The sequence below is a fragment of the Rousettus aegyptiacus genome, unplaced genomic scaffold (genome assembly GCF_014176215.1).
Source record: "Rousettus aegyptiacus isolate mRouAeg1 unplaced genomic scaffold, mRouAeg1.p scaffold_m13_p_7, whole genome shotgun sequence".
Classification (NCBI taxonomy): domain Eukaryota; kingdom Metazoa; phylum Chordata; class Mammalia; order Chiroptera; family Pteropodidae; genus Rousettus; species Rousettus aegyptiacus.
This window is the reverse complement of record NW_023416310.1, coordinates 14,651,535-14,665,361: the sequence shown is the minus strand read 5'-3', so window position 1 is coordinate 14,665,361 and position 13,827 is coordinate 14,651,535. Positions and strand designations below refer to the sequence as shown.

The following is a 13,827-nucleotide window of genomic DNA, read 5'->3' as shown; positions in this document are numbered from 1 at the left end:
GGCGGGGGGTGGCGGTCATCTACTTTGTAGTGACTACTACTCTTTGTCTCAGGTCCCCTCATTGCTGAAGTGCCTTGCGAAACACAGCCCAGTGGAACCCTCATTGGTAAGAGCTCACCCCAATTCCTAGTCTCATCTCAGTCCCCATCTCCCAAGCCCCCTCATCCAACTCCATCCTACGTTCCCTCCCTACTCTTCTCCTTCTCAACTAACCTCCCCTGGAGCATTTTGCCAGTTCTTCTGACCCCAAAGGTGACATGGGTCTTGGTGGACCAGTCTGGAACTGGCACATGAGGCAGAGCCAGAAATGGACTGATTCTCCCAATATCTTGGGCTCTGTTTCTTTCTCTACAGGTCCTATCCTATAGGCTGTGTCTTCCTTTCTGGCTTATGTGAATAACTGCTGCTGCCCCTGAGCTCTCAAAAGGCAGCTCTGATTCTTCGTCTCTATACAACCCTCACCAATGGCTGACTGCAAAGAAGGGAGGGGCCAAGTTTAGATCCAAGCTCCTGCCTGAACAACCAGAGAACTCGGTGCTACTGGAACACCAGTACCAGGCTGGAGCCACACGCTGTGCACAGGTGGCCTTGGTTTCTCAGCTACATCTGGCCTCAGAGAGACTGGTCTTGACTCTGCCAGGTCTCTAAGTCTCCGGTCTTGACGCCCTAGTCCTTTCCGGATTCAAGGCAATGTTGCCTCAAAACAAGAACCAGGTGCTGCTACAGAACTCAGTGCCCCCTGGACGCCCCCCTCAGGGTCCCTCACAACTTGTGGACTCCCATTCCCCCAACCTCCAGCCTCCGCCTCCCCAGAAATCACTTACTCCCTCCCACCAACCTCACTCCCGTCCCTCACAGTCCCACTCTCCTGGCTCCCGTTTCTATTCTTCTGACTCAAATTCTGACTTTGTCCTACATCCCTACTCTTCCTCTCTCCTAAGTTCCCCAACTTTCTTTCATCAGAATTACCTTTCTCTCTCCCTTACACATTCCTCCTCTCCCTCCCATCAGCTATACCCTTCTCCTCCTCCTACTCACTCCTCCTCTCCCTCTCAGCCACAGAACTCTTCCCTCCCCTACTCGGGCTGCCAGTCTCCCTCCCACCCCGAAGACATACCTAGCTCCACAATCACTTCCCCAAGCCCCAGCCTACCTTCTCCTGGGGTCCGCTCTAACAGGCAGACATGGCACTGGCATCGGTACCAGGACACCAGGTCCCCTGGGGCAGTGGGGGGATGCGTGGCAAGCGAGAGGGATCCTGCAGAGTTCAGGGACCCAGGAGCCCTGGCCCAGGCCCTGGTGGTCCATCTGGGGCACCGCCGCATCGCACACGACCTGCGGCTACTGCTTTTGCAGCGCCTGTGGCTAGGCACAACGGGCGAGGCTCCAGTCGTGGAGTATCCTATATGTCTGGTGTGTCTCCGGCCCCGCAGCCCCTCTTGCCCCATCCCCAGGTACAAGACTGGACCCCGGCTGCTTGCCTTTCCCCAACTACTGCCCTGTGCACAGGGCCAGGAATCTGGACCACTCCGCATAGGCATCGGCTTTGGCCTCCGCCTGCCTCGTGGCCAGGCCAGGGCTTTGCACCTGTTGCCAGAAAAAAAGCCGGAGGAAGTAGGGCCTCAGGGCGAGGCCCCTCAGGCCTGTGGGTATCAAACCCAGGCACCTCAGGCCCCAGCAGCGGCTCAGGCCCCAGCAAATGCAGCCCCAGGCACACCCTCCCAGACCAGGAGCCTCAGGTCTGCAGGCCCTCGGCCACCAAACTCCACACGACGATGTTCAGGGCCTCCACATCAGGCACCAAAACAGGCCACTGTCTCCCTGAAGCCCAATCCTTCCTCTGCTCCAAAGAAGCCTGCCTCTCCAGAGCCTATTCTCCGAAAGTCGCCACCCTAGCTCCAGAGCCACGAAGGCTCACTGGAGCACCTCCTCCAAACCCCACCGTCCCTACCAGGCCCCAGATCTCGGGAAGCCCCCGAGACACCCTGAAGGGCTGGCTAGCTGGAGGTCAGGTGTGTTCTCCAGCCTTGAACCCTGGGAGCCCATTGTGGAGTCTGCTCTCTCCTGGCTGAAGAGGACCAAGAGCACCTGAGTCCCCATTAAGCCTTAGTGTACCCAATAAAGCCTGACCCTGAAAAATTTGTGTTTGTGTCCTGCTGAGCCAACACAGTGGGTACTACAAGGGAGCCAGGATCAAGCAAGGAGTTAAGGAGAGTCAAAGGAAACAGTGCCAGGGAGAATGGATGACATGTACCTGAGGAGAGCATGGGACTCAGAAGGCTCGAGCACCTGAGATGTGCAGAGGATTCTGGCAGGTCTTTCACACATTTAATTCAATTTGATGAGACAGATAATAGCATCCCCAATGACGAAGCCACTGGGCCCTTTCCTCTGGGGGAAATTTAGGTTAATAAGGATGCATGCTGATGAAGGCCAGGGGAGCAGCAGGTGGTGAATTATAGGAAAGGACACTCCTAGCATTTACTCAGAGAACATAGGGACCATCACATTGGAGATTAGAAACCCAAGGGCCCCCTTGGGAGGGTGTGGTGTCAGGCAGAGACAAGATTTGTCCTGCTGGTGGCGGGGTTGCCTGCTTCTGAGGGTGTCAGAGGGAAGCAGCCCCTACCCACAAATCCTTAACAGCAACGAGAATGACTGCCAATCATGGATAGGCATTAAGGTAAATAGTGATCTTTTCATACTACGGAGCGGTGGGTTTGGAATTTGAAGCCGGGTTTGTTTTTAAAGTCCACACTGCCTGCATTAAGAGGTAACGTTTCCCATGTATGACTGATGCCAAACAGGGAGAATCTCCAAGTGGGGACTCGAGCCCTACACTGGTCAAGAAAGGGTCCTTGACTCCACACTGGAAAGAATTCAAGTGTGAGCCAGAGTCAGAGATAAAAGGAAGGTTTATATTAGAGAAAAAAATAAGGCTCCACAGACAGAGACGTGGTCTCCTCTCAAAGCCAAAAAACAAGATTCCTAATGTTTGAGGAATTCAGTTTTTGTTTGTTTTCCTTTTAGGGTATGGGTATGCAGTGTTAAAGGCATGGGGGACTAGCCGTTAGAGCAAGAATCTTCCTGTGGGTTCTCTGTGGTCTGGCGTATGCTGATCAGCCAGTTTCCTGCGTGTAAAAACACGCAGCAGGCTCTGAATACAACCTGGTTTAATATGTAGTCAATGTGTGTAATCCTCATGCCACTTTCCTATACTATGACCTCAGACAAACCACTTTCTCTCGGGGGTAAAACAAAGGCTGCACTTGTACGAGTCTGCCTACCATTCCTGAAGAGTAGACAGCCCTAATCCAAGCATTTCTTTATTAAAGGTTTAATAACCTCTCTTAACTTTTATTAGCTCCCTTCCTCCTCCTCCTCCAGAATCACCTAGAGCCTTCCCCCAGCGCAGAAGCGCACCTGTCTGACCCGCAAAAAGATGGCGGAGTCTGATGTCACAAGGGGCGCAGGAGAACCGAATCCTGACCCCTGGTATTCCGCCACAACAGGCTGACTAGTGCTGACGCGTATTGGCGGTTCTGCGCCTGCGCGAGGAGAGCTGGCGCGGTGCGCGTGCGCACTGAGCGTCAGGGAGACCCGGGTTAGGTGCCTGGGACAGAGAACGGGTTGCTATATGTGATTAGAGTACTGGCAACCCGCCGCTTGTGACAGGGGTCAGGCGTGCTTCCGGCGGTAACCGAACCAAATTCAGCACCAGCTGGGGCAAGAATCGACGGCCAGGCGTGGCATGTCCCAGGTGCCGCGATTCGGACAGTGAAGCCGGCGGGGAGCGGCATGGGCCGGCGCCGGGCGCCAGAGCTGTACCGGGCCCCGTTCCCGTTGTACGCGCTTCAAGTCGACCCCAGCACGGGGCTGCTCATCGCTGCGGGCGGAGGAGGCGCCGCCAAGACAGGCATAAAGAATGGCGTGGTAAGAGCGCAGTGCCACTGAGGCTGAGTCACACCACAGGCTGAGGGCGATTCCGGGAGGGTCGTGGGGGCGATTCCGGGAGGGTCGTGGGGGCCGCACCCCAGCTTCGAACCCTGCTCTTCCCCGGTGGAAATCCCCGTCGTGCTGGGAGTGCCCCAGCGAGATTCAGCCGAGAACTTGATCACCGGGCAATGAGGCACTACTAAGGTAAAGTAAAAACTGCACACAGCGCTGCGTAGGTAGGAACACTTCAACTCGACCTCAGGGGCAACTCGGGGGTCTTATCCTGGCCTTCTGCGCGGAGGCCACAGAGAGATCTGCTCTCTAATTACGGCTAGAGTGCTGTGTTTGGCCCGTAGGCTAGATTTCTTAACTCTTCAAAGCGGCACCCTATTTTGTGTAAACCTGTGGTTATAAATCCCAACCCTGCCCGCCTTACAGATTTGTTTAAAAAAAAAAAAAAAGGAAGGAAGGAAAGGAAGGAAGAAAAGAAAAATGGGTTGGAGAAAGCCTTGTGACTAGAAAGTGTGGTAAGCAAAGGCGTAGGGCATCAGACTACAGGATGCAAGTTTGCCTTGAAGTAAACTCCAGGCACCCCTGAATCTCGCTCATTCTGGTTCCCTCTCCCACAGCACTTTTTGCAGCTAGAGCAGATTAATGGGCGCCTGAGCGCCTCCTTGCTACACTCCCATGACACAGAGACACGGGCCACCATGAATTTGGCCCTAGCTGGTAACATCCTTGCTGCAGGGCAGGATGCCCACTGTCAGCTCCTGCGCTTCCAGACCCACCAGCAGAAGGGCAAAAACAAGGCAGAGAAGGCAGGTGAGAAGCCCCCTCTCTAGTTTTGGGGAAAGGCTTACATGAGTAAGATCCCTCTCATCTTGGTCTCTAAAGAAGTGGGGCTGGAAGTGGGGTTATGGTAGCAGCAGGAAGCTGGTGGAGAGAGGGGGCCGACACATTACTATAGAAGCCTGGAATCTGGTGGGCTGTTTGTGTTGCAGGTTCCAAGGAGCAGGGGCCTCGACAAAGGAAGGGGACAGCCCCAGCAGAGAAGAAATCTGGAGCCGAAACCCATCAAGAGGGAGCAGAACTCAGAGTAGAGAATTTGCAGGCGGTGCAGACAGACTTTGGCCCTGATCCACTGCAGAAAGTCGTATGCTTCAACCATGATAATACCCTGCTTGCCAGTGGAGGGACGGATGGCTACATTCGTGTCTGGAAGGTGTGGTTTTGGTAGCTTAGGGAAGAGGAATGTCAGTAGCAGCAAGGTCAGAATTGTGAGAAACTGAACATAGGTTCTGGGACCCTATGAGTGAAACTTGTGCTGAGCGACCATAAGAAAAGAGGGGTGGGAGAATCCGTGCTCTTGCTGAGTACCTGGGCTAACCATGGTGGTGGTTTGGCTGCAGGTACCCAGTCTAGAGAAAGTGCTGGAGTTCAAAGCCCATGAAGGGGAAATCGAGGACCTGGCTTTGGGGCCTGATGGCAAGGTGAGGAGGTGAGAGGATGGAGAAAGTAGGTAGGTGGTTATGCTGCTTGTTCTAGAAGTGGATCTCCTAACCGTCCCTCTTTGGAATCTTGATTCCTGACTAGTTGGTAACTGTGGGCTGGGACCTTAAGGCCTCCGTGTGGCAGAAGGATCAACTGGTGACACAGCTGCACTGGCAAGAGAATGGACCCACCTTTTCTAACACACCTTATCGCTACCAGGCCTGCAGGTGTGACGACCCTGGAGGGGGGCTGAAAGAGGCTCAGCCTAGATATGGGGGAGTGTAAAAAGTTTTGGGGGAGGCCGGGTAGGATCGTAGCCTTGGCGGGTGTTACCTCAGGCCTGACTAGGGTGCAAGAGGGTACAAACTCTTGAGGAAGTCTGCCCAGGCCCCAGGAGCTTAACAGCTTCTCGCCCGACCCCCAGGTTTGGGCAGGTTCCAGACCAGCCTGCCAGTTTGCGACTCTTCACAGTGCAGATTCCTCACAAGCGTCTGCGTCAGCCCCAACCCTGCTACCTCACAGCTTGGGATGGCTCCACCTTCTTGCCCCTTCGGACCAAATCCTGTGGCCATGAAGTCATCTCCTGCCTTAGTGTCAGGTGTGAGACGTTGCTGGCTTGGCTGGGTGTGAGGGTGGCTGGGGGAGCTTGGGAAGGAGTCCCGCCTGAGTCCCTGAGGACTGTTGTTAGTGGATGAGTATTGATGCGCAGGCCTCTAGGACAATGAGCATTTTATTGTCTGTTGCAGTGAATCGGGCACCTTCCTAGGCTTGGGCACGGTCACTGGCTCTGTTGCCATCTACATAGCTTTCTCTCTCCAGGTAATGGGTAGAGGTGGGCACAGCCCTGAGGACTCTTTGGGGTGGGGACTCTAGGCCTGCTTCTACCCTGAGTGTGCAGGAAGGAGTCTGGCCAGCCTGTAGAGGGAAAGCCTTCTAGGGGAAGGGGGGATGTTTTCCAGAAGGAACGTTCCCAACTGGGCCTTCCCTCACTAATTCTCCTGTTTCAGCGCCTCTACTATGTGAAGGAGGCCCATGGCATTGTGGTGACAGATGTGGCTTTTCTACCTGAGAAGGGTCGTGGTCCAGAGCTCCTTGGGTCCCACGAAACTGCTCTGTTCTCTGTGGCTGTGGATAGTCGTTGCCAGATGCACCTGCTGCCCTCACGGAGTGAGTCATCGGGATAGGGGGTACCACCCAATATTCAGCTGCAGCAAAAATTTGCCCCCTAGAGAATGGGCTGTTTGTTTGTAGCCATCTGACCACTCCTTGAATAGAATCAGTTGAGGGTTCTATTCTTTAGACTGTGAAGCCCCTTAGCACCCCCCCTAACTTCTTCCCTTACCCTCCCTTGCAGGGAGTGTTCCTGTGTGGCTGCTGCTGCTGCTATGTGTTGGGCTTATTGTTATGACCATCCTGCTGCTCCAGAGTGCCTTTCCAGGTTTTCTTTAGCTCACTGCTCCCAGGGAAACAGGGGCCTGGACACTGCCACCTTCTGACCAGAGTGAAAGCCTGGACCCTGTTGCTCACTCCACCTCCACCTGGGTCCACCACAGCTGAGGTGGCCTCAGATGAGACTTGATGGGTACTGCCTGCCCTCCCCAGTTAAAGCTTGGCTGTGCAACTCTGAATCCTGGGAACCCTGCATTCATCATCTATGGATCTACCCAGGACACCGGTGTCTGCAGCCCAAGCTATACCTCCTGCCTCCTTTCCTCTGCCCACCAGAGGCTCCAGAGTTGAGTCTGTCCTTTCTCCAGAAATATGTGAAGATGCCCCAGAATCTGGAGGCATTGCTATCCTTCCTGCAGAAATAATCCATTTCTCCTCCTCCCTTCACAACCTGTGGCCAGTTGCTCTTTACATGAGCCTCTGGGATTTGCTGGCCTGTGACTTGCTGTTAGGGAAAGAAGAGGCAAAAGGTATTTTGTGGGTTCAGCTAGATAGCTCTAAGCCAGCCAGGGTAAATATGAAGTAAATTCCTGGATGGTCTTACCTAGCCTTGAGAAAAGGGAAAGTGAACCTCAGCCCATTTGGCAGGAAAGGTTTATATTTAATAAACAAGGGAAGACTGAACTGAGACCCCAGATGGTATTCTCATCAGCTCTTGCCTCCCTCTGAAGGTGAGGGAGCCCTGAGGCTGAGCAGCTCTGCTGGGTGCTGAAAGATGGCTTTGGCATACTGACGGAAGAGGCGGTTCATGTACCAGTGCTGCCAAGGGAACAGCCCTTCCAGGAAGCCAATGTGGCCACCCTGAGCTGTGACAAGCAGTGCGACATGGGGTGACTGTTGAGCAGCCTGTAAGGGAAGAGCTGGGGGAAGGGCTGGAGAGAAGGTCAGGAGCCCCGGCCTTTACTGAGAGCCCAGGCTCTCCACTTGCACCTCATGGCCCATTCATTGTCTTTCGGGTCTAAAGCATCCAGATTCAGGGTGCTCACCATGGCCTGGGGAGAAGGGGTCGTCAGCTGCATTGAAGCAGAGCACAGGGATCTTGATGGCATCTACCTTGGTTCTTGGGCTTGCTGCCTGTTAGTAGGAAACACAGTCTTGATATCCAAAGGCCATAGCTGTGTAGCGCTCATGAAACTGGCGGATTGTGCGGGCCTGCAGGTGGTGGAGGGTGGGATAGGCTAGGATGAGGATAGGGAATAGGAAGATACTGGAAAAAGAGTTTTGGGCAGAGGGAAGATGGTTGAAAGACTTTACCTGTAGCACAGAATCTACGTTTACCACCTTTTCAATCACCTTTTTATTTCTGCAAAAGAGCACTTAGAGGTTTGGCTCTGCTGACTTGACCAGAGCACCCAGCCTCTGTTTATTTCATGAGTGAAAAAGCTCAGATAGAGGACTGACCCAAGCACTGGGAGAACCTGGCATGTCTGCCATTCTACCCTGTCTGCTGTCCCCTCCCACTTGCCAAGACCCTACCAGTCCACAATTTGGCAGAGCCCAGCAAGGAGGTAATGATTAAAGAGCAGTGAGTTGAGTGGGGTCTCCAGGGAGAGGGGTCTCACAGGAATCCCAGCATGGAGATAGAGTCAGTGCTGCTTCCAACCCTGCAGCCAGCCCCTTTCGTGCCAGGTGGTTCAGCAGTAATATCCTGCAGGATTGGACCAGTAGCCATGAAAAAAGGCGTTCACATTAATGAGTGGGGACAGGAAACGGGGAAAGGATATGGAGAAGGAAATAAAGGGAGACGATGTTTGAGTTAAGCCCAGATAGGCTTTACCCTCCGAGAGAGATGCCCACAGCCAGCAGTGGAGCTTGGGAGTAGCGGTGCTTGATGTGGTTCACGACTGTTTCTAGGTCTTCAGTATTGCTGGCACAAAAGGTCCTATGGGTCTGAGGCAAACCAGATCATCGGGAGGCCCCAGCCAGAAGGCAGAAAAATGGAAGGGAAATGGGAGAAGTATAGGTAAGTAGAACCCCAGAGCCAAGGATCTTAAGGGAGTGAGGTCAGGGGCTACTTTGAGGAAGGGGGGTACTCACCAGCAGTTCTTCCCCACGGCAGCCCCGGCTATTGAATACAACAGCCCTGTGACACACACACGCACATCTTAGCCAGACCCTCCCTAGAGGCCCCTTCTGAAAGAGCAGTCAAAAGGTGCCTTTCACATAGCACCATCTCCCCATAGCTGCCTGTCTCAATTGACCTCCCTGTTAACCAGTTTTCATATACCACCCAACTCCTCTGGGCTGTGCTCATCCTTACCTATAACCATCCCTCAAAACTTGGTTGACTAGGTGCAAGACATATGTCCCCTGGCTACTGCCTGTGATGCCAGGAAGCAGTAATACAATGGGCTGGGTGGCAGGGTCAGGATTTTGACTGCTATCATTCTGGCCAGCCCAATCTAGCAGGAGCTGTCCGCCATCTGGAGTTTGGAGGACTTCACTGTGATTCTGGAGAAAAGGGCACACAAAAATACCATTAGGAGCTCCCATGTACTTAAAAAGGTTTACCCCTTGCCCCACCACAAACAACTCCCACAACTTCCTATCAGCATCATTTGAAGGCATGCATTACATAAAACAAGACTATAACAAGGTATAATGGGGACATAAAAGATTAAATATTACCTTATGGTTGTGCAATTAAATAGCCCTCCATATAGCCACTCTCATTGTTCCCCTCAACACACTGAGGCAGATGGGGAAAAGGTTACCTTCATTTTTAAAAGGGTAGAATTCCCCTATACTTGCAGCTTTGCGTTCAACCCCTTGTGTCCCTTCTTATCTCCAGTAAGGGACTAGAAGCCGGGGCTGCAGTAAGACTCGGAAGATGGTTTGTAGCCTCCCCTCAAAACACCATAGCGTAGGGTAGAAAGTCTCCACAGTGATTGGGCAATGTTGCTCCAAGAAGGCCAGAAACCGGGACCCAGTCACCAGTTGAGGCCTCTGTAATCACAAAACACAATCTGCATCATTCCCCTAATTTTTGCACCAAGCTAGTAAGGCATCAGACACCAGAGCGACCCCTCTCTAGAGGGCAGCCTGGAGGGTACTGCTTTAGCTGGGGGGTGAGAAATCTGGCATTACTCATTCTGGAATGCCAGTTCACCTCTGTTAATATAGTCCAGCTAGAGAGAGTCAAAGAACCTCAGTCCTGGAGTGTCACGTCACCTCTCCAGAACTGACCCTGAACCAACTCAGAATCGGCTAGGAGCTGTTGCAGCTGACTGGGCGCTGACTCCTCCACCTAGCCTATCCATGCCCCAAACCCATTTTGGAGAGAGCAGATAATACAAGATAAATTGCCCAGCTATTCCTTGCAGGAAGGGCTGAGATCCTGGACAGAAGCTGAAGAAATGCAGCACCATTCAACCTGCAGCCTTTGCCTTGCAGTTGGATTATCCACGCTGTCATCTTCCCAAGATTAGCTTGGGCAGCGCAGGCGGCTCCTGATTTTAGCATCCCATTGTTGCATATTCCCTACTGCGTATGTTCACTGCTGAAAGGCTTCTTCCTACCACGGCACCTCATTTTCTTACTCACGGGGCCTCAGCTGAACCATACTCTAAAGGAGGATTAGTCCTAACATGAATAAGTTTTCCTTCATGCCAGCCAGGGAGTAGGTAACAGGGATGGCATAACAGGGACAGACAATGACAAAGGGCACTCAGCTCTGATTTACAACTCTGCTTACTGCTTCTGGACAGACATTAGCGAATAAGGGCCTAGCCACAAAGAAGGCTTATGAAGGACTATGCCATACAAAGCCAAAAGGCCTTAGACTCAAACTGCATTTCTGTCATAGGCCCTAAGCAACCCGAGGACCAGATTCTGATCTCTTCTGCAGTCTCGGTACTCAAAAGGGGCTAGGTAAATAATGAACTAGAGGCTAGGTCGGTAGCATAACTTATGAGATGTTACACCCTGGTCCTTAAGCCCTGGAATAATACCTGTAATTCATTGTATGCTATATGCAGGCACCAGGCTAAGCCCAACCTTATCAGGGTATTATATAAATGAAGAAACTATGATTCACAGAGATTGTTTCCCAAAGTTACAGCAAGCAAGAGGCAAAGTGGAATATGTATAATGTATAATGTAAATATAATTATATTACCACTAATACTAGTGGTAAAATCTATTCAGTGCATCATGCTAAGCATTTTACATCCTGTGATAGATATATCCTGTGATCTTCACAAAGCTGTTCTTTGAAATAGGTAGTGTGAGCCCTCTGCAGAAAGAGTTTTTAATGTCGAGTAGCTTGTCAAAGGTCATGAAGCTTGCCAAAGCTTAGCAGTGGAGCTGTGATTCAGACCCAGGTCTGTCTGACACTAGAGCCTGTGCTCTTAGTCACTGTACTATATTACATCCTAATTGCCAAGATTTTGAGTTATTATCAATTTATTAGATCCTTGGTCAAACAGCTCAGTAGTGTAGAACAAGGTGCTAATAAATTAGATCACAGGTTTGATTTATGTGGGTTAGTTTCATTTTAACTCTAGTGAAGTATTTCTTGACTTATCACTGAGAATTAAATTGTAATATGCCATTGGACACTGTGGATGAATCAATACCAGTCTGTTAACCATGCTGGACAATCTAAACTCCATGTCCTTAAGGCCTCCAGGATGGCACTGTTCCTACATTTTAACCAATATATGAAAGTCAAGGAAGGGTTTGGAGTATGAAGTGGCAGAGGCCTATGACTTTTGTGTGCAAGCAAAGGAAAATGTTTAGTTAAGAACAGCTCTGGTCTGAAATGAGTGACCTTCTATATCAGACATACAAGGTAAGATTTACAGGATATTGTGAGGTTCAAATTTTTTAAAATTTTTTTATTAAGGCAAACTTATAAAAACTACATGTGAGTATAGAAAGCTCTGTAAATACAGAAAAATCTAGGTAACATTAAAATTCCCTATTGATGTTTTTAAAGGGCTTGAATCAACAGGTTTCTTGTTAGACTCAGCTACCTAGAACAGAGTTTAATGAAGATGGAAAGATTTAGATTTCTCTGCATATGTAAGTTGTATATTTTCAGTAAGAATGAAATCTCCAAGTTCATCAAGGTCAACCCCTTCAGACTTTCTCACTGCACTGTACATGGAGGGCCTCAAACTTAATACAGGGCTGAATGAGCAAGAGCAGTTAGGGTTAACCATTAATCCTGAGCCAGAAGGGGAACCTCTGCCAGCCCTGAAGAAGCAAGGCCCTACTGTGCTGATGATGGGGTGCTGTTAGCCACAACGCAACAGGCCTCTGGTTCCTTCATTCAATACGACTAATGCAAAACAGCTAGACTGTCTAAAAAGATAAAGAAAATGAAAGTATAGGGCGTGTATCTCCCTGACATCTCAGGATGCCTTCTCCACCTCGCCTTTCCCCAAATGTCTGTCTACATCATAGGGAGCCGGAAAGTCCCAGCTGTTACAGGGAGCATGCGAGATGCAGAGAGAATCTAGGCAGGCGAAGAACCGACTCTCCATTAGATAACAGCAAAGCGGAACCTGGCTGGAGCGCGGGCGGGGATGGTGGTGGGGTTGGGGCGTCAAATTTCGCTTGGGACGAGAGGCCCAACCATGCCCTTTCCCACAAAGGGCTCAAGCCCCCAGCTGAATGCAGCCCCCTAGACCCCAGTATCCCCAACCCGCCAGCTAGACCTCTGGACCCACACCCACCTGGGGCACGCATGCCCAGTAGTAACCCAAGTAGAAGGCAACGCCAAGACCCCAAAGCTGAAAGAATAGCTCTGTCCAGGTGCCGTTCAGGGGGCTCAGGGAGAAGCTCAGCATACTGTATTCCGACTCCCAAGTTCTTGACTGGCTCCAGCGCCTCGACTTTGGTCCGCCGGCAGGTGAACGCCGGGCCCCACCCGTTACACGCCATCGGGCGGGCGGCCCGTGCAGGGCCCGCCTTCCGCGCCCGGCGGGTCGGGGCCCCGCCCGCCGCCTTGCGTCCCGCGGCGGGCGAGGCGAGGGGTGGTGCTAGGACAGCGCGGAGCCGACTGGCCTGAGTGACCCGCAAATGGCTTCCGCCGCCCCGCTCTCGCGCCTCCTTTATCCGCTTTGCGGTCGCGAGCAGCGCAGCCCCTTGCAAGGATAAGCGGCCTCCCGCATAAGCTGCCATCTTAGTGAGGGGCACCTCCGGCTCCCTGCTCATACTCGGCCCTGACCACGCAAGAAAGGCGGCCTGGTCCAGGTACCCCAGCCAGCCGCTCGGTCCGTCACACACAGGACACAGCAGCTCCGGTGGTGACGTTCTGCCTTGTCACACAGAGTACAGCCATTCACAGTGAGGTTCACACTCAGAACATGGCTGATTCTCGTAGTGTCTGACACCCTGAAGTCCCACAGTGTCAGCCATTCACAGTGGTCCTCACACACTGGATACAACCATTCACACTGTAAATCTCCACACTGTCAGTCACATCGTTGGGTTTCAGCTACTGAGTGGGTGGCATTACAATGCAGTCATACATACATGTAGTTTAAAATCATATGGTGTTCACTCTCTGTATGATATAATCCCTGTCATGTAAGTACAACAGATTTTTACTCCTCACCGACTCTGTACCAGGCCCTTGGGCTATCCCCGGGATGCTGTCGGTCACTAAGATGTAGAGACAACTCATCTAGAGCAGCGGCTCTCAACCTTGATGGAAGATAAGAATCACCTGGGAGTTTTAAAAACTACCAGTGCCCAGTCTCCAGCCCCCATATAGTTGATCTGGAGTGTAGCCTAAGTATCAATATAACTTAAAAGCTCTCTGGAAGATTCAACTGTGTAGTCAGGGTTAAACCCTGCAACAGAGCATGGTGCTATCTATACAAGGGGTGGTCTAGCTGCAGTGGGAGCTCTAAGGAGCATTCTCAAACTCCATGGGATCAGAGAAAGTGTACCCAGATGTCAAATGACAGTACATTTAAAGTGAAACCAAAAAATGAGTAG

The 13,827-nt window shown here is 51.8% G+C and overlaps 3 protein-coding genes across 4 annotated transcripts; 2 read left to right on the top strand and 1 right to left on the bottom strand.

Moving 5' to 3' along the window:
* Nucleotides 1–690: 690 nt before the first annotated feature.
* Nucleotides 691–1,896, top strand: PRR30 (proline rich 30). The gene has a single exon (XM_016129009.2). The coding sequence runs from the start codon at nucleotides 691–693 to the stop codon at nucleotides 1,894–1,896; it is 1,206 nt and encodes a 401-aa protein (XP_015984495.2).
* Nucleotides 1,897–3,575: 1,679 nt separating this feature from the next.
* Nucleotides 3,576–7,511, top strand: PREB (prolactin regulatory element binding). Of its 2 annotated transcripts, XM_016129073.2 has the most exons (9): nucleotides 3,576–3,933; nucleotides 4,566–4,758; nucleotides 4,938–5,158; nucleotides 5,346–5,426; nucleotides 5,530–5,654; nucleotides 5,852–6,025; nucleotides 6,174–6,246; nucleotides 6,435–6,594; nucleotides 6,782–7,511. In XM_016129073.2, the coding sequence occupies exons 1-9, from the start codon at nucleotides 3,799–3,801 to the stop codon at nucleotides 6,874–6,876; spliced, it is 1,257 nt and encodes a 418-aa protein (XP_015984559.2). In that variant the 5' UTR covers nucleotides 3,576–3,798; the 3' UTR covers nucleotides 6,877–7,511. The 2 variants fall into 2 exon arrangements, with proteins under 2 accessions (XP_015984559.2, XP_036080614.1); XM_036224721.1 differs by lacking the exon at nucleotides 6,435–6,594 and having other exon boundaries at nucleotides 6,782–7,500.
* On the bottom strand, nucleotides 7,457–12,807 carry ABHD1 (abhydrolase domain containing 1). The gene is given in 10 exon segments (XM_036224722.1): nucleotides 7,457–7,736; nucleotides 7,863–8,028; nucleotides 8,131–8,179; nucleotides 8,353–8,427; nucleotides 8,429–8,524; nucleotides 8,654–8,766; nucleotides 8,914–8,959; nucleotides 9,137–9,327; nucleotides 9,643–9,822; nucleotides 12,558–12,807. Coding segments are annotated over 10 exon segments (1,242 nt in total). The 5' UTR covers nucleotides 12,672–12,807; the 3' UTR covers nucleotides 7,457–7,524.
* Between the last annotated feature and the right edge of the window lie 1,020 nt (nucleotides 12,808–13,827).

Excerpts from the sequence above, each read along its gene's own strand:
- PREB (XM_016129073.2), top strand. The coding sequence starts at position 3,799 with ATGGGCCGGCGCCGGGCGCCAGAGCTGTACCGGGCCCCGTTCCCGTTG. Across the intron at positions 4,759-4,937 it reads AAACAAGGCAGAGAAGGCAG|GTTCCAAGGAGCAGGGGCCT; the intron begins GTGAGAAGCCCC and ends TTTGTGTTGCAG. Across the intron at positions 5,427-5,529 it reads CTTTGGGGCCTGATGGCAAG|TTGGTAACTGTGGGCTGGGA; the intron begins GTGAGGAGGTGA and ends ATTCCTGACTAG.
- PRR30 (XM_016129009.2), top strand. The coding sequence starts at position 691 with ATGTTGCCTCAAAACAAGAACCAGGTGCTGCTACAGAACTCAGTGCCC.